Below are 23572 nucleotides of genomic sequence, written 5' to 3' on the forward strand. Positions count from 1 at the left end.
TGACAGTGAAAGATAAAAATCTGTAAACTAACATTAGGATATTATTTAAATTAAGTGTGCAAGTGTGTATGAAAAAACAAAGCATATTTCCATAAGTTTAAAACATCATCACACAAAAAGTATACATTTTATTTTGTATTCTAAACATAGTTGAGGCATTGTAGTCTTTAAGCAGAGTGGGCGTAGGACCATAGACTGCGTAGGACTCATGGATGTATAATAAGAACGTAGGACTCCTGCATGAGTGGGGGGCTGATTGTGGTAAAGAACTACAATTCCCATGATTCCTCTCCGACCCTCTCAGGAGTGACGTCACGTTATCTGCAGGTCTGTTGGCTTTGTGCAGAGCGACGCAGAGATGTTTGGGCGGACGAGAAAGCATAGGTAATCTAAATCTACATCCTCCTGCATTCATACAGCTATACGGGATATTATCATGGGATACGTAGAAAGTGACTACATATTTAGCTTCTTTGGAGCTGTTTCGGGTCGGAAACGCTAACATTTCCAACCGTATTCTCCATGTATATTAGTGAATATAATAAGCTAACTGCGCTACTATTATCTGCGTAACTGTATGTTCAAGAATAATATCAATATTTTCAAGCACTGTACACATACACGATTCATACAAATAAGAGTGTACAATGTAGCTTATAAACTAGCATTTAACGGCTGCCCTACATCGTCTTTCTTTTGTAATACACATGTTTTAAACCCATTCATTCCCTGGTCCTCCAGCTGGCGCATTGTACATCACAAAGGTCCCTCACTGCTTTTAGAACAAATCAAATAGTGGATAGAATCATTTGTTATAAAGCAGGTTTTACTACTACTAAAACATTGTTGGTATCTTGTGTGAGTCTCAGTGTATGTGTTGGTTTACCTGTGTAATTAACAGTCATAATGTGTTTCTCTGTGGTACCTGGTTTCATAGGAACATATGAATTGCTACACTTGCTTTTGAGAAGCCAAAGAGCAGGGAGCCATGCAGAGTCCGACCCAGTCACCGAGCGGGCCAAACCCTGGGGCCACAGCAACCCAGGAGCCACCACTGGACACCGAGACTGAAGCTCAGCCAGCACAGAGTGATTCAGATGAGCAAAAAGAGAAGGATGAACCAGCAGCTCCTGTTATGACTGAAACTGTAAGGCCCCAGGAAAATGGGACAGAGGTGCAAACAGCAGAAACACCTGCAAGCCTGCCAGTCACTCAGGCAGTGGAGAATGAGCCTGCTGTCCAGCCACAGACAGAGCCCTCAGTTAACAGTGCAGGGGTCGAGACTGACTCAGCTTCAAAGCCAAGCGCCCCCTCAGAACTGGTACCAGACACAAATGCAAAATCTAAGTGTGATGAGAAAAAGGCAAAGAAAACGGATAAAGGTGTTCGTGAGCCTAGGAAATACATTCCTTCCAAGAAGGCCATGGTGGATCCTCTGAAGATGGACATGTCCAAACAGCCGGTTATACCCCTCACATGTGAGTATTTTAACTTTTATTGTGTTGTTCACATCTTTCTGAACAAGGCATGGATGGGAGACCTGTTTGTTGTTTGATTATTAAATAAGGACCACTCACTGCTTACTAATTTAAATATAAAAGCCACATTTTGTAGTTGGGAGGTATCGTGCTTTCTCATATCCCAGCTAACATTGTGTTATAACGGTTCACATGATAAATAGACACTGATTTTCTACAGTGGAATGTTGAAAGCTGTGGTGTTACGTTAAATAGCTAAATACTGTACAAATGTCTACAGAAGTTAGTTACACATTAACATTAATGTGGATTTCAAAGTCCGTTTTAGATAGTAATACAAGATAGTATTCTTTAAATGCTTTCAAGTTTTGCTTTACCATACTACAAAAACATCTGGTTTGGTTAAACCTGTGCAATAAACAATTTATGGTGTTCAAAAGCAGCCAAACAAAACACTGAATATTAGAGCCAGACCAATATTTTATTTTAGAATATTTCATTGCTTATTTCATCAATTTTGGTTTTCAAGTTTTTCTAAGAGCCCTGCTCTTTACCGAAAATGTTTCTTGGAATTATTATTTTATGTAAACAATGAGCTGATACATCGTAATAATATTTATCAAACTCTCGTAGATATATTTATTTTGGTATTTGCTTTACAGGCTACAATGCACAGAGGACAGTACTGATGTGATTTCTAATTTTGACCGGCTAGTACTAATTGAATATAGCATAAGTTGTTAAGGATACTTAGTAAAACACATATGGTCTCCTTTTTTTTATTTTTTGACCAGACAATGATTTGTTTACTCAGTAATAACTATACAGTGTCCTCAAAGCCACATTTTTTTAGCAAGCCTATGTACTTGTTATAAATACTTATCACTATTCAGAGTGTATGGATTTATCTTAAAGGTCACCTATTGTGCAAAATCCACTTTTTCATGTCTTTTATACTTAAACATGTGTCCCCTCTGTGTAAAGAGATTCTGAAAGTTTCAGGAAAAAAGATTCTCTCTCTTTTTGTCCTGATCCAGTTACATAGAAACCTGTGAAAATGAGCTGATCAAATTCTGGCCACTTTATGATGTCATAACGATCTTTTGGCTTGTGTAACCATTAGCCAATCACCAACCAAGGTAACACCCCCCCCACCTTATCACCTGAATCTCCTCCTAGAGCAACATTGTGTTATTTTTAACCAAATATCTCTCAGAGGGGCGTGTGGAGTGGCTCCTTATTTTCATCTAAAGCAGGGGTAGCCAACACGGTGCCCGCGGGCACTTAGTCGCCCGCAGGGGCAACGTGAGTCGCCCGCGGGGCATGTTCTAAAAATAGCTCGCCAAGCAAATCAAAAATGTATAAAATACACAAAACAAAAAAGGAAATGTAATTAAAAGAATCTACCCTATGCATAAACGAAACCTAAATCATAGCGAACTCTATCTACTTACTACAACTCTATATCTATCTAACACCCCTCCTCTCCCCTCCCCCACAATGAATATCGACCAATCACGTTCTTGCTTGATTTGCGGGACCAGCGTTGCAGTCTGGAAGAAAACAGAGCTAGGGAGGGAGGGAGGGAGGGAGAGAGAGAGAGCTAGGGAGGGAGGGAGGGAGAGCGAGAGAGCTAGGGAGGGAGGGAGGGAGAGCGAGAGAGCTAGGGAGAGCACACCTTTATCTATTTAATATAGATCAAGTCAGAAATCATTCCAATGTGTACTATAGGACAGTAAAAAAAACAAGAAACAGTTTGAAAGGGGAGTGATTAGTAAAATATGCATAAATAAAAAGAAAGAATGCTAACTAGGTAACATAAGATAAGAATAATCAAGTTTAAATGATTTGTTATTGGTTGTGATCATATTCTAAAGATGTTTGGATTATTGAAAAGTATACAGCTCCCTTTCATCTGAGTGTTGAGAGCTGTATCCATCAATTCATGTTGTGCTCAAAGTGCTCCAGATTGATGCATTTAACTTCAACATTTAAAAATAATCTTCCCGGGGGTGCATGCCCCTAGAGGAGATGAGGACTCCCCTAGAGGAGGTGAGGACCCCCCTAGAGGAGGTGAGGCCCGTCCACCCCCAAATAAAGCAGGTTAAAATAATTAAATTGCATACATGTTCTTTTAGTAAACACTGAAAGCGGTCCCACAGACCCAAACAGCACACAAAGGTTAAAGGTCAGCATATCATCATGTTAAAATGTGCTAAAGATATACACTGCAAAAAACAATAAAAAGAGGAGTAAAAGTAGCCCCCGACTTGTTTTATTTTTTGAAAGTAGCCCTCACCCTAAAAAAGGTTGGTGACCCCTGATCTAAAGTAACAGACAGAGAATCAGCACTTTTGGAACAGGGCTGAAACAGAGGGGATTATGGGATTCTACAATTGGTGATCTGTTTTTCAAGCCAAACACTTCAGAGACATGTTTTGTATATATCTGAGACCTATAATATATTGATGAAAAACAGTATAATAGGAGACCTTTAAATGTAAACTTCCTCCCACTCCTGTCTTGTTTCCCTCTAGCGTCTCAGCTGTCGCTGCAGTGCTTTGAGTGCCACATAATCTTCAGTGATGTCAAGAGCAAGGAGCGTCACCTGAAGCTGAGCCACCCTGCAGAATATGAACAGTGCATACTGAGGAACTCCCTTTTCGCCTGTTACGTTTGTGACCGCCACTTCACTAACTCCATAGATCTGATGCTCCATCAGAAAGCTCACACAGAGAAGAAACCCTTCAAGTGTCCGATTTGTAGCGAGGCCTTCAACAAGTCATCAGAGCTCACCTTTCATAAAAAAAATCACTATGGCCAGGACGGTTATGAATGCACAGACTGTGGGAAAAACTGCAAAACGATGACGGCTTTGAAGTATCACATGCGCAAACACTCTGGAGAGAGGCCGTATGTTTGCAAGGAGTGTGGAAAGAGGTTCAGCATGTCCAAAGCTCTGCATAAACATATGATGGCACAATGTCAAGGAGAGGGTGACGACCCAACAGCTGACGCTCTGAAAAAAGCTATTGGTAAGAATAAATGGAGGTCTTAACATTTTACACATGCTAACTTAATGCTAGCAACCTGGCTCTTAATATGGATTGTAATTAATATCTTTATTCTTTACCTTGTCATGTAGTGCCATCATGAGATCAACATTTAATTTGTCCAATATATTGAATAATGACTGGTTACTGGAAAAGTTAAAACATTTCAATAAGCCTCAGCATTTGGGGCTAATAAGCAAATACTGGCATGCTAACATGCTTAACTAATAGAGTGAACATGGCAAACATTTAATTTGCCGACTATAGCATTTTGTTGAAAGCAACACTTGCCTTTGTACAGGTTTAGATTAGTACAGTGAAGTATGTAAGTAAATGTTTTTATTTTTTCAAAATGTTTTTGTGTTATTTCGTTTATACCACAATAACTGTCTTTTTATTGTCTCTAGGGCCTTCTTCAATAAAGTATCCTTGTTCTTTATGCAAGGCCACTTTCAAGTCTACCAGGACACGACAACATCACATGAAAACCAAGCACAACATGGTGCCTGCTACAGCGAGTAAGGCCCTCTCAGCTGAGCATCAAGGGAAACATAATACACCCATCATAACTCCAATATCTATTTGCCAGTCATCACTACTACAGGCAGGCCCCAATGGACCTTTGCAAAAAGTTGATGCCAACATTGACACAGAGCAGATTCGCAGACTTATTGAATCTTTGGGAAATGTGCAGAGAGTAAACCAAGTTGTCATATTGGGGCAGCTGCCACCTCACGCTGCACCGCTGGAAGTCCATCAGATGTCACAACTACCACAGACAGATTTTATGGAACTGAAACCGACAGGATCTAACATAGTTGAAATGGAACCTTTAAACCCATGTTTTGCACTGGATCAAACAATTATACTTGAACCTATTACGCCAGAAGGACAACTGGAAAACCCTGATTTCTCAGAACTAGGTTCCAACATAACAATAGGTGAAAATATAGAGCTAACACTTGTTCAGACTGAAAAAACAGAAAGACCTGAGGGAGAGGGGATGCATCAGATCCTTCAACAGCCTGATAATAGTGCAATTCAGTTTGATCAAATAATGTTTCAGAATGGGGTAGATCTTGAGCAAACAGTCATATTAGAACTTATACCAACTGAAGAGCTTGAACTACCACAAACCGTGTCACAAAATGAAATCCCATCATCCTCTCTGGTAAACGCTGACCTGCAGCAGATGGCATATCAGACTGTGATAGATGAACAAGCCAACATGTCAGCCACAACTCTTGTGACTGAGCTGGAGCTGACACCTTTACAAATAGAGCAGCAGGGCCTTCCCTATTTTGTTCCATCAGACACACTCACACACACAAGTGGAGCTGAAGTGGTTGATTCACAAATGCAAACAGTAAGTCTAGATCAGGAACACCCTGTGATGGATGGAGCTGCACCACAAGAGACACAAGAAAAAGCTGAACAAGATCAATCTGAACAAGAACCATCTGAGAAGCTGCCGGTAGAAGGGAAGAACGGTGAGGAGCCGGTGGAGAACCTGTCTGAAGTAGAGGATCCACCTGCTAAAGAAGTGTTTCCATCAAACTTAGAGACCAAGCAAGTGCCACAGGTGTCCGAGTTACCCGTAAATGTAATGTCAGCTCAAGAACTTGTGAAAGTGCGGAAGAGAAATTCAAACAAGGCGTTTATCTTACAAGGATGTATGCATGAACTAGGCGGATCAATATACAAGGATGATTTTCAAATTGATGCTACACCTTCCAAACGGCAAAGAAAGAAAAAGTCTCATCTTGTAGTTAAATGTAGCCCTCAAAGCAAAGAAAAGAACAACAAGAAACAGAAAAAGCCATCACAGCAGCATCAGCCAATACAAGAAGACGAGATGAGAGATAAAACACCAGCAACAATTCTCTCAAAGAAGAAGGTTCCGCCACAGAAGAAGGGAAGAAAGGGCAAAAAGGACAAGAAAACCAAACATTTTGTTTCTAACGCTGAAAGAAATTCTCCTTCATCAACCCAGGATTCACAAGTCCAGCAAGTCAAAGAGGATAGAAGAAAAAACAAAACAAAAAAGCAAAAAGAAGTGGCCAGGGAAGGTGTGACACTCATTAGTAAGCATAAGACTTTAGCCTCGCCTGTATTTAAAAAGAAAAAACAAACCAATATCATGCAAAAAGATCAGACCAAGAAATCAAAGGGTGGAAAGCAAAAGAAAAACCTTTCAGAAGAGGAAAAAGTCGAAACAAAAGAGAGCGCAGCTTCAACAGACATATCTGGAACACATATAACACAGGATGCTCTACTTCTACTGAAGGGTCATAAACAGCCTCGACTTAAGGTTTACAAATTAGACCCTTCAAAGGCACCAGGCCAGACACAGGAAGCTTCACCTGTTGAGGGCAGCACAATATCCCAAAAGAGTAAAGACATCAACTGTAAACATTCAACAAGTGAGTGTACAAATACGGAGGATAAGAAAAAAGGAGGAAGAACTAAAAAGAACCAGAAAACTCTCTCATTGTTGTCCTCGCTGCAGGCTTCCCGTCAAACTCCCGAGACACTGCCTGCCAAGCCAAAGACAACAAGGAAACGTAAAGCCTGCTCAGGAGTGGAGACTGAAGGAGTGATAACTTCGCATTCCAAGCGTGCCTTAGAGTGTAAGGACTGTGGGCAAAGATTTAGTGAAGTCTCGTCCCTTCAGAAGCACAAGGCAATGGTGCATATCGTAGAGAGTCCCGGTCTCACTTACACGAATGGAAACATCTTTGAAGGCGTCTCCACGTTGGATCTTTACCAGCTTCCAAAACAGCCCAATAAGGTTGTCGGGGTGATGAATGCTGCTGCAGACTGGGATACTGAGCCTGAGATTGTAGAGATGGCATTAGATGAGAAAGAGCGAAGTGTCTCTTTTCCAGCTTTGATTCCATCCCCATCTTTTCTTGTCCCTCCTTCCGATGTTGAAGTAATTGAAAATGAAAATAATGGAAATGAAAATAAGGCTGCAGATAAACAGTCCTGTACCTCTCAAGAAGTTCACTTACCAGCCGATCAAATGAAAACCAGTGGAATGCATCCAATCCTACCGTCTGAACCCCCATTAGGTACCTCTGCTCAGACAAAGAGTTCAGAGTTCGGTGAGCCTTTGGCATCAGACGAGAACAAGCAAGAAGAAGCTTCCCTCAGGAATCCCAGCACAGAATCTGAAGTCCAGGGTACCACCGATGAGGACATAAAGGAGAATTTACTTCTTGATGTAGATTTAGTCACTGTTGGGGAGCAGAATGACAGAGTTGAAACAACCTCTCAAGAAGACTCTGTTCCTCAAAATGAATCAAGTGTAACCTGCAATCCTGAGGATGGAAGCATCAACAAACTTTCTGGGCAAGTTAACAATGAAACAACAGCTGGAAGAAGTCTAACTTCACAAACCGTGTCATGTTCCACTCATCAAGTGGAGATCAAGGAAGAGGAGGAAGAACTGCAAGTACAGAAGAAAAAAGGAGGAAAAAGAGCTATTTCAAGAAATGCTACAAGGGGTAGGAGAAGAGAAACAGGACGTTTAAAACGGGATGCGATTTCAAAGAGAGCTTTAGTTGGAGATACCACCAAAGGAACAGAGTCAGAAAAAGAACAGGAGGAATGTCAGCTACTTTATGAAAAACGTCCCATCAGCTCTGATTCAGAAATACATGATGACGGCCAGCCCAGCATAAATACATTACAGCCAGAGATCAGCACAGAATTTGAGGCCAACAAAGCTACGGTTCCAGCTGCATCTTTGTCTACCATTCCCTCTACATTAGAGAAACCTCCTGAAGAACCAGTTGTGTTGGAGTCGGCCACCAGTACTGACCAGGTAAAGGGTGTAAGACGATTACAGGGAGGAGAGGAACACAACAGGGATGCTAACCAGTCTCCAGTCATCATACTCGAGAAGTTCCTCACCTCCAGACAAGAAGCAACTGCTGACAAGGAGCCGGGCCTGGTGACAGAGCGGAACCATCAGAGCCAGGTGAGAGGCCAATTGTACCAACAAATACCATACGTTGATGATCACGATCATAAATTCAACATTGTAAACTTAAAACTTTGGTTTTGGTTTTAGGGTTTTGACAACATTGCTGAGAATGAAGACCTGGAGAGCCAGCAGATCAAGGTTGAAGAGAATATCCCAGATCGTCCACTGGTTGCACCCATCTGTCAAAACAGACTAAGTGCAAGTGTGACTTTGCAGCACCATCGTGATATAAGGACCGTGCTGGTGAAGGAAGAGAGCAGCCTCGTGCTGAATGAGACCCAGGCCAGCGGCAGACACATCCGATGGAATGTGGAGCCAGTCAACACGGAAAACACGTCCAGTCCATGTAAGTACTAACGGCACTTTTGGTACATTACTAGCACAATTGTGCTAGTTCAGCATTCAGGTAAATTATATTATTTGATTTCTTCCTGGAAGATGGATAATAATAAATCGATACCACCCATGTGTGGGTATGGAGCTTGAAGTAAAAAGATATGATTCTAAACTGTATTGAAGTGAACATGTATTGTTTGAACTGTTTTAAGTAATCACATATATAGATATTATATTCTCACTTACAACTCACTGACCCAGAGATCCTGTTACACACACATACACCTCCTTCACTAAGCACACACACACATATTCTTTTCAAGGTTCTTTCTGGGCATCATTATATTTGTGTACAAGGTTTAATTGTCTGAGAAGGAATAGTTTATGTGAAAGATCCCATGGGAAAGTAAGGGAGTGGATATCGGGGCAGAGATAAGATTGACTTTGCCCTTGAGGAACTTCAGAATCTCACGTTCTGGTCAGAACTCTGATTCGCTGTATTGAACCCGACCAGAAGTGAATCCAACCAGTAAAAACACCTGGGGGAGTGAGCAGCTCACACAGCTCCTCCCCACGGACTCTCTAATTCGCTTCGGAGTAAAATGGGAAGGAAGAAGTCAACACATCTCCGCCCCAAAATATGAATATGAATACTGTTGTTTTTGTATGTAAAATGCTTCTGGTTTGCTGAGTGGTTGGTCCCGATACCTGTGTCCGCATCGCATCACAAACCTGAAGTCCGTGCTTCTTGTTTGCTGAGTGGTTGGTCCCGATACCTGTATCCGCATCGCATCACAAGCCTGAAGTCCGGAGTACTCTGTAAAACTTGTATACGTGTTTTGTTTCCTACCAGTAAACTCAGATAATTGTTATAACTTTTGATTCCGGTGTTTTCCTTTCTTTATTAAATAGAGATCAGCCTCATCTAACGAACGGCGCGTAGCAGAGGGGGGGGCTATCAGCCACCACCATAGGTGTTCTGCTCCAACAAGCTATAGCCAGAAAGCGATTCAATTAAGTCAGATGAATTAAGTATATTACGTTCGTCAGGGACAATGTACCAAAATACAACTTATCCAAAAAGAAGAGATGTGTTGTACATAAACATTAGCTTTTTTTCACCTGCGAGCTCTACCTTTTCAAGGTAGTACAGAAGCCTATGACTTGATTTCTTCCTTTTCATAAATGTATGTTTTTTGCTTTCAGTAATTGAGAGTGAGGAGACAGCCATGGATGAGAGTTGCGTCACCCCCCCTGAGTTCAACACCAACCAGTGCATCTTCTACCCTGTAAAGGAAGAGGAGAGGGAATTTTTACTGGGGGCTCAGACCAACAGTGGGAATTCAACAACGGGGGCATTCTGTGATGCCCAGCAAACAGAACAACATGTAACAGATAATTCAAGTGAGTTGTTGTCTTTTCCCAGTGATATTTAACAAAGATTATACAATTATTGTAATGTTGAATATGTTAACAACAGATGAAGGCTGCCATTCTGCACCAGGCTACGAGGAGATGAGAGTTAGAAAACTGTCAGAACCTGGTGTCAGTGACTCTGCAGATAGACAAGGTATTTTCCCTGTACTTGTGGCTACTTAGAAAATGCTAATATTTGTAGGCTAATTATTAAATATAAAGATTATACTTTAAATAATGTGTTTGTATATGATCTGATCCTACAGCTGAGGCAGAAGCTGAGATGCAGCATCCACCTGACCTCCGGGACTTTCTCCTCCAGAGTTCAGATGAGGAGGATGTGGGTGTTTTTGAGATGTCTGATCCTCAGCTTGACTCAGAAGCAGAAGTAATGGCTTACTTCTACAAAACCCAAACAAACAGTGCACAGCAGGCCGGCAGTGATGAATTATCACAAAAGTACAGTAGATCTTTCCTTCTTCACACCTTCACAGATAACTGCGTTTTTCTACTTTTTTTTTAGATTCAATATTGTTATACTGTTCAGTAATGATGTTTATTGAGTTATATTATTGTAACTCAAAATGAAAATGAAAACTCAAGCTTTAGGGAGAACAATATGTCTAAAATGTTTTTCTTTTCTTTTTGATCTTTTAGCATGCCAACTACATCAGGCCAGATCCAAGCACCAAGAGAGGAAACCAGAACCACAGAGCCCATTGACTACTTCTCCAAGTATTTTGGTTGGGATACCTGGGTAGAAATTGCTAATTGCACAAATAAAATATCCAACATGCCCAGACCTGTCACATCCAGAGAGGTTGCACAGTTTGTTGGGATCCACGTTGCAATGGGAACTTTGAAGGTTAGTGCTCCGTTTTTTGAAAGTGTATTTGTCTCCGGGTCATTTTAAATTGAAACCTTAATGTTGAAACTCATTTAAATGTGTGGACCAAAGCTCCCTTTAATAATTGAAAAATATAGCGTGATGCTGAAAATAAATGCCTTTTGTTTTTAGTTGTTTTAACCACTGTAATGCTTAATACTGGTCAACTGAAAGCAGCCATTTCAGAACTACACACTAGTTGGAATGCTGCTTAACCCAAAGTAAAATGAGAGCTCATATAACTCTTGTTTTATGCAACCTACACTGGCTGCATGTATCTTTTAGAATTTAGTTTGAGTTCTTAGTGTTTAAGGCACTTAATTGCCTTGCCCAGGATTGTCCCCAAACACTAAGATCCTCCACAGATGCTCAGTTTGGCAATGCTGCTTTTAGGCACCACTCCACAAAATATGGAACCTATCTTGCTGACTTAATGAACAGTTTGAACAAAAACACAAAACTCATCTGTTTTTTTAAATACAGCCCAGTAATAGCAGCTGTCTGTCTTTTTATCTGTATAATTCAAATTGTTAGATTACAGAAACACAAATGCTCTCATTTTCTACTTGTTAAGTGTATGTTTTTTTAATGTGTGTTTTTAAACTTGTTTTGTGCTGCATTTTGTGAATTAAATGTGTTCATTCATCCTAACTATATAACTTAACTATTTTTCAGTTTCCCAGTCCGAGGCTCTACTGGGAGAACTTAACTAAGGTGCCCTTGGTTGCTGACTCCATGCCACTTTCCCGTTTCCTCGAGCTGTCTCGCATGTTGAAGCTTGCATGTCCTGCGAAGGATCCAGTCAACAGTAATGTTCAGGAAGGAAGATGTGATAGTGACTTGCAAAATGCTCAGCAAGGTCAACCCCACTCTAGCAGGCAAAGTGAAATTGGCCAGCGAGACACGCTAAATGAGCTGAGCAGCTCACAAACACAGACTGATCCCCTGTGGAAGGCTCAGCCATTATTGTGCCGTTTCAAAGCAGGGTGCCAGTCTCTCAGACAAGAGGGTGATTATGCAGTTGACCAATATCCTCTACCTTTGACTGGGAAAATGCACAACAAGAAGCTGTCTCTTTACTGTACTACATTAGTTGGATTCGGAGGTTTGCTCTTACATGTGGATCTTAAGTTGGGTCAGTCCAGCCAACAAGATGCAGTAGAGAAAATGGTCCCCAAAGGTAGTATGGTGTTTCTTTGCAAACAGGAACTGTCCACCCCTGCAATGCTGGAGCGTCTGTTAGTTGCCGGCGTTCATGGTGCCGGAAGGGTCGGAGGAGCCAGAGGACAGATCGGAGATGAGTTTTTAAGCTCAGATGGGAAGCTGATGTTACGCAGATCACACTGTGGCTTTATACTTTCTACAGCGGGCAATAACCAGAGGAACATGGCCTCATTGATGGACAATTTTGAGAAGGCCCAGATGTCGGCTCAAGTCAACAGAGATTTGCAGAATCTTTACTCAATTCCTCTCACTGCCTCGGCCCCAACCTGCTGGCCTCAGGCAGTGCTCTGGTACTTAACAGATCTGGCTTTGGTCAACTCCTGGCTCCTCTACAGACAGGATCACAAGGCAGTGTCTGCACCTTTGACTCTAATGGCCTTCAGATTGGAGGTGTCCAAATCTTTGATCCTCTCGAATGGCTGTGATGCCCAGGACTCAGTCCCCCCTCAGACCCCCAGAGAGAAACCTCATACAACAAATGAAAAGCCCAATCCCAGCCTGGTGGAGGAGAGTCCTCTGCCAGATGTAGCCACGCGGTTCGATGGTTCAGGACACTGGCCAGAGCAGCTTGGGGAGGGAGAAGGAGGCAGGTGCCGCTATGGAGACTGTCAGAGAACATCTCGAGTGCTATGCCTTAAGTGCTGTGTTTTTCTTTGTATCTCACGCAACCACAACTGCTTTTTGAATTTCCACAATCAAGGGAGTTTGGGAAAAGAGTAGCCTCAACTGCAAAATTCACCCATTGACATTATGCTTCCTGATTTAGAATGTAGCTGTGCTTTTGGTGTACTACATTCCAGTTAATCAAAACAATTGTATTATTTCCTCTGTCCTTACAACTTTTCCATGATGCCTTTCACTGGGCAATGTTTGGAAGCATAATTTGTGCTGCAATTTAAAAACAAATGCTTTGTGATGTGGCGTTATATTTGTAGTGTCAAACTGAATTTGCCTTCAGAAGGAAATAAAATAAAAATATGCATAGCCATACAATTGGTGCTGCAAAGAAGCACAAAGTATGATTTTGGCCTTACCGTAAGTTATTTTTCAAAATATTTATCTTAACCTGACCTAACATGAATTTACATCCTTAAATGGGCTTGTTTTTGGCTCTGAATTAAAATGTTATTTATTTTAATTGAAGAATACAATAAAAGAAAGATGAAAAGATACATCTTGCCTTTTTTTGAGCCATCTTTATTTTATTGCATTTTTGTGTTATTTTTTTCTACTTTGACATGTCAAAATGTGTTGAAAGAAATTCGATTTATTTATGCATTGAAATTGCACTCCAATAGGTATTGATAATGTTTAATAGTGGTGAATTTCATGAAGAAAAAAACTCCTATACAGAGTTGTGTTATGCTGCAGATATAAGTCAAACAAATACTACATATATTATTTTAGATAACATTACACACAAAAATAAGCTACAACATATACCTTTGTGTGTAAGCTTGTTGGCACTATGTTATTATAGAGGAGGTTAACAAAGCATCGACAGAAAATGTAATGAGTACTTTTCATTAAGTTGTTTTGGGTCACGTGACATAGACCAAACATAGAATCAGATTGAATAGAAAACGAGGTAAATTCAAATCCATGATCGTAAACAAATAACTGTATCTGTCCTATTTCGTATTTTAGATGATGGTATTAGTTAATTAAGTGTATTAAATGTACGGTCACATTTTGAAACGTTTGTTATAGTGCTACTATAATGTAATAAAGTAATGTTCACCGTGTCCATGAACATGTTTGTGTTTCTTCCTGCACAAAATGCTAAGTGCATAATGCATAACGTTCCTAGTTCATTTTATATTATATTTGTATTTGTTGATATTTTCTTTAAATGTTATCATACACAATGTAACCATGAATGTAACGAACACTCCACGGCAGCCATCTTAGCTGTACCAACGGCTATCACATCCACCAGGAAGTGTCCGATCTATCCGTTGTATTTCTATAGGGTCAACTCTTATTCAGTCAAACTACCTTCAAAGAGCGGCTAGAGGTAACGTCTACTCAATTTTACATTTGGTTTTTTAAATACTTGGTTTTATGGCTATACAAACATGCGATATATGGTTACACGACAGGGGTATGTAGCCGCAAAACAATTAGTTGAAACTTGATACGTGAAAAGGCACGAAAAGTCCTCGATTCTCTTTGAATGGCAGCCAGTGTTTTTAGCGCTAACAAGTAGCTAGCATGCTATCTGGCGTTAGCCCGCTCTGTAGCCCAGTACTTTATGATTAGCGTTAGCTACCTGCACATGCTAAACACTTAAGCGGTTATCAGTTGTGTTTATGGTTACCGCTTACAATAAGTTCACGTTAAGGCCCCATGGCAGTTAACCAGAGGCCGGATGACTTGAAATTGTGCTAGTTAGCCTAGCTAGCGGCCCTAAGAGCAGTTACCTAGCGTTAGCCGAAACTTGGGTGTTTGCTACTACTAGACAAACAGGTGAAATACACTTGGGGCAATAAACGTTGTGGTTTCGATGTATTTTTGTTTTATATTTATCAAAAATGAACTTATCGTGGAATGTATTTGTTCACTGTCGTCTGTTGAACATAACTGTATATGAACGAAATGTGGGGTTACGTTTGATCTAACCGTGTTATATGTTCCCGCTTTTATTTCCACGTCACATGTAACCTCACGTACATTTGTCGTTGTTTTTGCCTTCTTTAAGCAAGCTGTTTTGAGTGACGGTCGAGACCACCCAGTTTACCAGGATGGACTCGGATATTTTGAACATAGAGGATATAGTGATGGGACGGGCATTGCCGGATCCACCTCCCGAAGTTCCCCCTGCAAAGCCAGCCGCACCATACAAACCCATCAATTTTAAGGGACCTCCAACGACCACCATTCAACCTTGTAAGTGTTTCGATGGCCATAACTTAGTTTGGATTTTCTTTGCTTGGTCTATCTAATTTGCTCATGTCCTTTCAGATCAGCATGAGAACCTGCAGTGTTTCCAGTGCTTCATCACCTTCTGCAGTGCCAAAGCCAAGGAGAGGCATATGAAAAAGAGCCATCGGGAAGAGTATAAGCAACAGCTTCAGCAGGTAAGCTTTACATGATCAGTTCATATAATAACTACAAAGCGTAACCGTTTGGGTCTTTTTAGAACTTTTGAATTGGACAATGTGCATAAATAAACATAGTTTAAATTGGTGTTTCTGCTATTTTGTAAAACAAGTCTTTTTCCAACTCTACTTTCTGACACTGAGTTGTATGACCTTTATTTTGCAGTGCCTGTTCCTTTACTCTCCTCAAATTATGAATGTAACAGGTTTCTTGGGTACACATTAGTTCCCCACATTACGTTAAATGTAACATTTGTCAAAATGTAATGGCATTGTAATGCTAAAAAACTATAGTGCCAAAGTACATTCACTTGTTACAGTGTGTGTTTCAAGTTACGCTTGAAATGTATAGTATGTAGTTAAGCTTCACGTTATGTATTTAGGATAATGCACACTGTTTATAAAGTTCATACATTTAATACATGTTAATGGTCAATAGCCCAAAAACACGCTTCTGCACATCACTTGATTCTGAAGAACCTGTAGCAGCGGCGCGCATACATTCAGCAGCAGCGCTGTGGCTCAGTGCATAGAGTGCTGGACTTCGAATCAGGGGGTAGCAAGTTCGAGTCCCACTGCAGTCAGCATGTCGTTGTGTCCCTGGGCAAGACACTTCACCCAAATTGCTCCTGTGGGGATTGTCCACAGTACTGAATGTATGTAAGTCGCTTTGGATAAAAGCGTCTAACAAATGACATGTAATAATGTAAAAGAACTTGGGCTGAACATTTCAACAATTTAGCCAAACCTATTTTAACTTTGGCCCCTCTTTTTTGGTATTTCTTCACAGGGAAACACATTGTTCACTTGCTATGTGTGTGATCGCACTTTTCCTTCATCTGAAGAGCTGACACAGCACCAGCCAACACACAGCAAGGACGATAAGCCCTTCAAATGCGTGCACTGCAAGGAGAGCTTTAAAACATTCTCTGAAGTGAGTGCCATGCTTAAAAGTAATTTTCCCTGGCTGTATTGAAACTAAAATACACAATTTCATACTAAATGTTTTTTGTATTTTCTTTTACCCGTCACATAACAGCTCACAGCCCATAGACGACAGGTGTGTCCAGAGAAACAGTTGGTTTGTAAGGATTGCAATGAAACCTTCAGGAGTGCAGGACTGTTGCGTACTCATCGCATTACCCAGCATCCCCGCCCTGACGTCGAGACCGCAGAACAGCCAGAGGATGCTGCGAAAACCCATCGCTGTAAGAAGTGTAGTCAAGGCTTTGAAACAGAACCAGAGCTGATAGCACACCAGGAGAAATACCCTGAAGGCCAGCAATGCAACGGCAGCACTTCATCTGTCAAGAAACGCGGACGGCCTACCAAAGCTGAAGACGCGGCAGCAGCTGCTGATAAGAAGGGAAAGCGTAAGAAGAAGGATGAGCCTGAAGTGCCTGAGGAGGCAGAGAAGGCTAGCAGCACATCAGAGGCAGCAGCAGCAGCAGCTCCAGCTGAAGAAAAGGGAAAGGCAGCTGGAGCAAAGCGTGGCCGTCCTCCTAAGGTGGCAGCAAAACCAGAAACTGAAGATTCGAAGAGTCCTGAGGATGACAGTGATGCTCCAGCAAAGGAGAAGAAAGTTAAAGCAGAGGCTGCTCCTGCAGCCCGTCAGCACCCCTGTCCTGAGTGTGACCAGGCATTCCCCAGCCTGATTCAGCTCCGTGCTCACAAGAAGGAGAAACACGCCCCTCGGAAGGCCCATCCCTGCGAAGAATGTGAAGAGAGCTTTGCCCGTCCCGAGCAGCTGGACGCCCACATGTCCCGAGCTCACGCCGTGGGCCGCCTCTCCTGTCCAACCTGTGGGAAGAGCTTCGGCCGTGAGCGAACCTTACAAGCTCACCTGAAAAGTCACCCCGAGGAAAAGCCTGAAACCCCAAGTGCAAAAAGATAATTGAGACATGGGGACCCTGTAAAGTCTATGGTTTTTGAAGATTTTAGTCAGGAATTGTGCTTTTTCTCTTTTAACATAGGAGTTCTGATGGTTTCAGATGAGTTTGGAATGATTTTGAGAATGACGTTTTAGCAAGCTTTGGATTTTAAGTTGAGTTTGATTATGAACTGTTGACATTTTGGACGGATGCATCTTGTAAATTGACTAACCAAATGTTGTTAAAACATTTACTACTCCCTTTGCCAGAAAACATAGTTTATTTGTAAAAACAAGTGTTTTGATTAGCTTATTAAATGATTTGTTTCAGTTTTTTAAAGCGTGAAATAATAAGTGTGGTATGAGTTTATTTCTTGGTGACTTGAGTTGTGAAACTCGGTGTGGAATTTTTTTTCTTTTTAAGTTTTCCTCTTGTTTGTTTTGTTTTCAAATTGCGTAAGTTCATATTTTGAAGCAAATTAGATGCCTAGTAGAGATACTATGTTTGAATGTTTAGACAGTTTGTCAAAAGAAATGTGTTATGTACAGCTTCTGGTTCATATAGTGCATTTTTTACTCTCAATATTTTGATTATGTTCTTTTTCTAAATTAAGTCCCATTGAAGAATCATTTTTAAAATAACACAATTATGTCCTGCTAAAGAAATATGTTTGCCTTAGTGCTACAGCTTCAATGTGATTTCGCCACAATAACAAATACTCTTAATGTTTCACTAGAATAATATCTCATGTCTTAGACATTTCTTAAATGGAACTCATGACTCTTCAATGCTTTAGGGTCCCATGTTGAACTGTGTATATCATGTGTTTTTCACTGATTGGATTGTTTCTCTCACCATTGCAATGTGTCCGGACACTGCAAGAATTTAATAAAACATGCTTTCTCAAGGGAGGCTGCCGAACATTTAACTTGTCTGTTTGTCATTGTTCACACCTCTTGCAAGACATTTTTGTGAGCCTCTTTATTGTTTTACATTTAAGGTACTGTCATCAAGTAGCCATGATGTAATATTTATTATATATTTTAAGCTCACATACTTTGGTACATTTTACACAATACTAATGTTTACTCTTATAAAAGGTTTACTGCCAACTACTAAATGAGAAAAGGATAACGATAAAGTCCTGGATATTTACTATTATCAAACAAAACGATAAACCCTAAATAAGGTAAATAATTAATTATTAAAAACATTTGAGAGCATTGCTTTATAGATCTCTATATACAAGATAGAACATTTAGCTTTTTTTCTAGAATATGGTCACTAATCTGAATTTCACTGCACTCCCTGTCGAATCAAATAGTAGCATTAGAAATTGGTATATAAGAAATGCCCAATACATATATTATAAATATTGGGTCATTAGATTGATAAAGCAGAAATAATAAACCACAATTATTATCTGTTAATGCGTATACATGGTTTACAAATTGTTTTTGAATGGATGTCAAATCCATTGTTTTTGTATCATACTGTGACATCAAGAGGGGCTACACTACACAAATGCATTAGTCATTGCTGTAAGCCCCAATACGTTAATACACATGATTCTGAATTGAGCTATAGGAATTTTACTTGTACTTCTACAATCTACACTGTAGTAGTATATTACATTTTAGAAGATATAAGTACTTTTTCGATCACTGTTTTGGGTAAATCCTTCCACCTGTAATATCATGTAATACCGCTCCGAGGCGCTAGGTGTGCTCGATCGCCCACACGAGTTTCCTCTCCTTGTGGTGCTTCATTTGTTTTCCTAATATTCAACACCCATCTATGCTGTGACCAGGTTATATGAGTGTACAGCTAGCTAGTCGGCTATTTCGCTTATCTTTCCACACCATGGTGGCAGATCTTTGTGGGGGTTTCCTATAAACGTCGCTCCTCTTTCGCCTTGGGACACAAAGCTAACACGGAGGTTGTTGTATTGTCCTGAAGCCACGCTGTGCCACCATCAGTTCCTCCTGCCAGGTAAGGGAGGTGCATTAAAGGTGCGTCATAAAATGCATTTCCAAGGAAAAGTTGTCAGACAAGCTCGATAGAAAAGGAAGAGTTAGAAAAAAGGACGCAAACCTCGAGTTTCAGCGGCAGATGTAGTCGCTCGACAGGTAAGGGGGACATTACCTGAACATATTGTGTCTTAAACGTTAACTTATAATTGTGAATGCTCATTAAACTCTTTTCTGATCCATTTCCCTTCGTGCCTCCTCAGCCAGCAGTCATGTCCATTGAATACACCATAGATATCCAGCTAACAGAGTTGGGATATTCGGACATCTTACAGCCGGAGACCACCTCTGATGGAGAGACACCCAGTCAGTCTCCCCCCTCACTTTCAACCACACACCTACAAAGACTTGACCATCCTGCAGATCTTCCACAGCTAATAACTGATCAGCCTGACACTAGGGAGAAAGATGTCGAAGGAGGAAACACTACACAGAATCATTCAACAGAAATGCAGCAGCACGGGGAGGACGACTCTGATGACAGTGATGTGTATGAGGAAGAAGAGGTCGATGAAGACTATGAGGAGGAGGATGATGATGATGATGATGAGGAGGAACTAAACAATGGTATGACTCATTCCCTTTTGACACACAACATAAAGTAGTAATGTATTGTTTAGAGTCTGTCTTAAACAATAATGATATTGTTTATATGGTTTTTGTCTCATGATAAGATTAGATTCAATTTTTTGACATCCAAAGGAACCACACCAGTGCCCCCCTAACACTGACTTTGGACCCCCCTGTGGCCCCCCTGAAAATGAAAAAAAAAAAAAGTTTATGATTAAACGATTTCTTGGCTGACGGAATAGGCGTAACTAACGCTATTTGTCTTTCTAGTCGGACCCATTAGCGTAAAAACTGTAACTATAAGTATCTAAAATAAATATGTGTACTGAAACAAATACCAATATATTGCATTGTTTTCGTATGCGCAATTACTTCATACTGTCTTTGTCTTTTTCGTCCCGCATTTATTGTGCCCCCCTCAGAAAATAACTGGCCCCAGCCTGGCCCCCCCAGTCAAATTGGTCTAGAACCACCACTGCGCAGGATATAAGATATAATGGGCTTGGGGCTGAGTGAAACAGCAGGGTGGGAGATTTGAAACAGGTTCAGGTGTCTTCATAGCATTTCTTAACAAAAATATAAAATATAGCTGGTATTAATTTCCAATCTTTCCACAGAGTCGGGTCTTTCAGGGGAGTACAGCTGCAGTGTCTGTGATCTCCAGCTGTCCTCCAAATTCAAGCTCCAGGACCACATGAATCTGCACACAGGAGCTCGGCCATACTGCTGTGCTGAATGTGGGAAGCGTTTCTGCCAGAAAAAAAGCTACCGAGTCCACCTGCGTACGCATGCCCAGGCCAAGGTGGATGTTCTCCAGTGCCGTGTGTGTCTGAAAGGTTTTCCCTCACCGAAAGACTTGAAAGTCCACCTGTCCAGAACTCACTTTGAAAACGAGTTTTACGAGTGTGACCTTTGCAAACGTGTGTTCACTTCTCTGAAGGCGTGTCAAAATCACGTTATGTTACACAAATCTAAGCAGGATGTTGTATGTGAGGTATGTGGCCGCAATTTTAACTCTCCAAAATCTCTCGCGCGCCATCAGAGAACAACCTGCCATCACAATTTTAAATGCACAGACTGCACAAAGACCTTTACTAAGAAGAACGCTCTCCTGAAGCACAGCTTCTCCCATCTAGGCTTGTTGCCTTACACCTGCGTAAGATGCCACTGCCACTTCCGCCTGGCAAAGCTGTACCGCCAACACAAATGTGAACCTGAACGCCTTCACTGTGTGGCGTGTCTGAGAGAGTTCCCCAGTCAGGAGGCCTTCAAGCAGCACAAAAAGGACACAGGCTGCTGGGGCAACCAGGAGCCTAAAGGGGACGAGATCCGATGTCTGGAGTGCGGGCAGAGATTCGACACTTCTGAAGAGCTGAAGAAACATGCCGGGGCTCACCAGAGGGTGCTGAAGTGTGCTGAATGTGGAAAGGGTTTCCGCTCGGCCTTACTGTTGATGTCCCACATGGGGGGTCATGCCGGAAAGTCACCATGCCTTTGTCAGAGCTGCGGAGTGGGCTTTCCCCACCAGCATAACTACGACAGCCACCTGAAGACCTGTGGAAAAACACCCCAGCCTGCGGTGAGTTCAGGGCACTATGTTGATGTACAGTATCATTTCAAAGCAGCAATATCTGACAGTCTATTAAATACAGATCATATAATACACCAATACATGAAATGAGTTGTATTAATATAATACACCACTGGATGACAACTTTACACAGGCATGTTCCACTGTCCTCTCTGGTCAAAAGATTCAAATCCACTGTGCTTGTTTTCAGCTTCATTATCAACATTACATTATTGTCATCTAGTTTTGTAGACAAAAAGGCAGGGGACATACATTTAATTGTGGAAGCGTTCTAAAAACATCAATATCAAAGAGATGATATGCCAGTTCCTGTTAAATGGTAAAAATTGTAATTGAAACCCACCGCAAGCATGGGTTATGGGTCTCTCCAGGTTGATTATACCGTCACGTGACACTTGTGTTTAGCATAATTTATTGAGTAACTGGGATGTTTTGTGTTTCTCATTTTAGAGTGCTCCCAAGAAGCGGCCGGCTTCAAAGAGCTCCTCATCGGATTCAAAAAAGGTTGTTACAAAACCAGAAACAATGCCCACTGTTGTTTTAAACAACCCCGCTGAACCAGTGAAGCATTCTGGGAGTCCAGGACCTTTGACTGGTGTGTCTGGTGGCTCTGTTCCATCAGACGGTTTATGGAAGCTCACCCTAGACAAACAGCCGCCTCCTGGCGTCAATCTCGTTGTGTTTCTTCCTGTCTGTGCATCTCAAACCCCCGGCCTCAACCTCCCGTCTGCATCCTCTCCTACACTACCGGTTCTAGCTCTGCAGGGCCAGCCTCAAGAAGCTCTACCGCATACCTCCGGAGTGCCGCTAAATGGCCATCTGAATTTGGATAATGGGATCAATCCCGAGTGTGAAGCACCTCTGGATTTGTCCAAGAAGTGTAACTCTTACAAGTCAGCTCCGAGCAACATATCTCTTCTTCCTAAAAGTGAGCCAGGAGAATGGGACACTACAGGAGAGGCTAATGGCACTGAAACAAAAGAATTTAAAAATAGTTATAGCAAAGCGATTGTTAAGACAAACCCAGAAGAGAAATATTCAGAAGTGAAGCAGTTTAAAATTGATCCTATGGATCTCTCCAGTTTTGAGGTGAGTACAACATCCTCTGGACTTATAATAGACATAAAGAAAGAGCCCCAATCTCCTGGTCCTGATCGAAATCCAAAATCATCCACATCTTGTCAGCTGACTGAGAAAGAAATGAAGATGGAGGTTGACATTTGAAACTATGCTGATATAGAGAAATTTGACATTTTGGTAAGGGCAAAATAAAAAAAGAGTTGTCCCATATCCTACTGGAGGGTGTGTTTTAAATTCTACAACAGACTGCTGTACCTGTGGCCCCCAAACCAAACATGGAGGTGTTACGCTAAAATGGTATGCTTTTCTGTCTAATCCCTTTTTCTACCATCCAACCCCCTTTTCTTACCTTATCAACCTTTGTATGCAAAATAATTTGTCATATTCTTTAACTATTGGTGTGTTTCTAATGCGGGACCTTAGAAAAATAAATATTTTAGTTTATTTATAATTAATAAAAAACATTCCAAACGCTTGCCTCTTCTGGCATTCCTTTTATTGGAATTTCCATATGAAGCTTTTCTCTTCGGCCAACGGAGCAAATGGGTACTGTAGCTGTTCTGAAGTCTATGCAATGTAAACACTTCCAATTTCTACCTTTTTTCCATACTTGTTTTTGTGTGAGAAATCCTTAGGTTAATGAATGTGTGTATAGTTGAAAGAAAAAACACTGGATTTTTTTTTGTATAAAAAAACATTTCTTTATATAGACAATGTGGAATATTTAATGAATGCAGCAATGGTACTGATCAATACTTTTCTGTCACTTTGTCATTTGCTGAAACTTTACAGCCTGCAGGTATCTTTTCATGTTTTTCTGAAGACAAATAAACAGTCATCCTTGATGCAACATCAGTGTGTGTCTTGTTGACATCCGTTTGTTCTTAATCCAAAAAGACATCCTTGTGTCTCATTAAACAGGAAGACAGCTGTACATCCACAGCG

The 23572-nt window shown here is 41.1% G+C and overlaps 3 protein-coding genes across 3 annotated transcripts; all 3 read left to right on the forward strand.

Annotated features, from left to right (window-relative positions):
- Positions 1-321: 321 nt before the first annotated feature.
- Positions 322-13554, forward strand: LOC117480229. The gene is made up of 10 exons (XM_034127475.1): positions 322-384; positions 938-1478; positions 4016-4513; positions 4939-8516; positions 8610-8868; positions 10065-10262; positions 10339-10428; positions 10541-10733; positions 10932-11139; positions 11836-13554. Exons 2-10 carry the CDS (start codon positions 989-991, stop codon positions 13102-13104), a joined length of 6783 nt encoding a protein of 2260 aa, XP_033983366.1. The 5' UTR covers positions 322-384; positions 938-988; the 3' UTR covers positions 13105-13554.
- A 747-nt stretch (positions 13555-14301) lies between these two features.
- On the forward strand, positions 14302-18284 carry znf576.2 (zinc finger protein 576, tandem duplicate 2). Its single transcript, XM_034127476.1, has 5 exons — positions 14302-14401; positions 15086-15273; positions 15349-15464; positions 16276-16419; positions 16525-18284. The coding sequence occupies exons 2-5, from the start codon at positions 15129-15131 to the stop codon at positions 17377-17379; spliced, it is 1260 nt and encodes a 419-aa protein (XP_033983367.1). The 5' UTR covers positions 14302-14401; positions 15086-15128; the 3' UTR covers positions 17380-18284.
- Positions 18285-19129: 845 nt separating this feature from the next.
- On the forward strand, positions 19130-23482 carry wu:fe05a04 (zinc finger protein 878). Its single transcript, XM_034128091.1, has 4 exons — positions 19130-19485; positions 19590-19953; positions 20574-21535; positions 21998-23482. The coding sequence occupies exons 2-4, from the start codon at positions 19599-19601 to the stop codon at positions 22769-22771; spliced, it is 2091 nt and encodes a 696-aa protein (XP_033983982.1). The 5' UTR covers positions 19130-19485; positions 19590-19598; the 3' UTR covers positions 22772-23482.
- Positions 23483-23572: the final 90 nt, after the last annotated feature.

The sequence above is a fragment of the Trematomus bernacchii genome, unplaced genomic scaffold (assembly GCF_902827165.1).
Source record: "Trematomus bernacchii unplaced genomic scaffold, fTreBer1.1, whole genome shotgun sequence".
Classification (NCBI taxonomy): Eukaryota; Metazoa; Chordata; class Actinopteri; order Perciformes; family Nototheniidae; genus Trematomus; species Trematomus bernacchii.

Excerpts from the sequence above, each read along its gene's own strand:
- LOC117480229 (XM_034127475.1), top strand. The coding sequence starts at position 989 with ATGCAGAGTCCGACCCAGTCACCGAGCGGGCCAAACCCTGGGGCCACA. Across the intron at positions 10,734-10,931 it reads AGTGATGAATTATCACAAAA|CATGCCAACTACATCAGGCC; the intron begins GTACAGTAGATC and ends TTGATCTTTTAG. Across the intron at positions 11,140-11,835 it reads TTGCAATGGGAACTTTGAAG|TTTCCCAGTCCGAGGCTCTA; the intron begins GTTAGTGCTCCG and ends ACTATTTTTCAG.
- znf576.2 (XM_034127476.1), top strand. The coding sequence starts at position 15,129 with ATGGACTCGGATATTTTGAACATAGAGGATATAGTGATGGGACGGGCA. Across the intron at positions 15,274-15,348 it reads AACGACCACCATTCAACCTT|ATCAGCATGAGAACCTGCAG; the intron begins GTAAGTGTTTCG and ends ATGTCCTTTCAG. Across the intron at positions 15,465-16,275 it reads ATAAGCAACAGCTTCAGCAG|GGAAACACATTGTTCACTTG; the intron begins GTAAGCTTTACA and ends ATTTCTTCACAG.
- wu:fe05a04 (XM_034128091.1), top strand. The coding sequence starts at position 19,599 with ATGTCCATTGAATACACCATAGATATCCAGCTAACAGAGTTGGGATAT. Across the intron at positions 19,954-20,573 it reads TGAGGAGGAACTAAACAATG|AGTCGGGTCTTTCAGGGGAG; the intron begins GTATGACTCATT and ends ATCTTTCCACAG. Across the intron at positions 21,536-21,997 it reads GAAAAACACCCCAGCCTGCG|AGTGCTCCCAAGAAGCGGCC; the intron begins GTGAGTTCAGGG and ends TTCTCATTTTAG.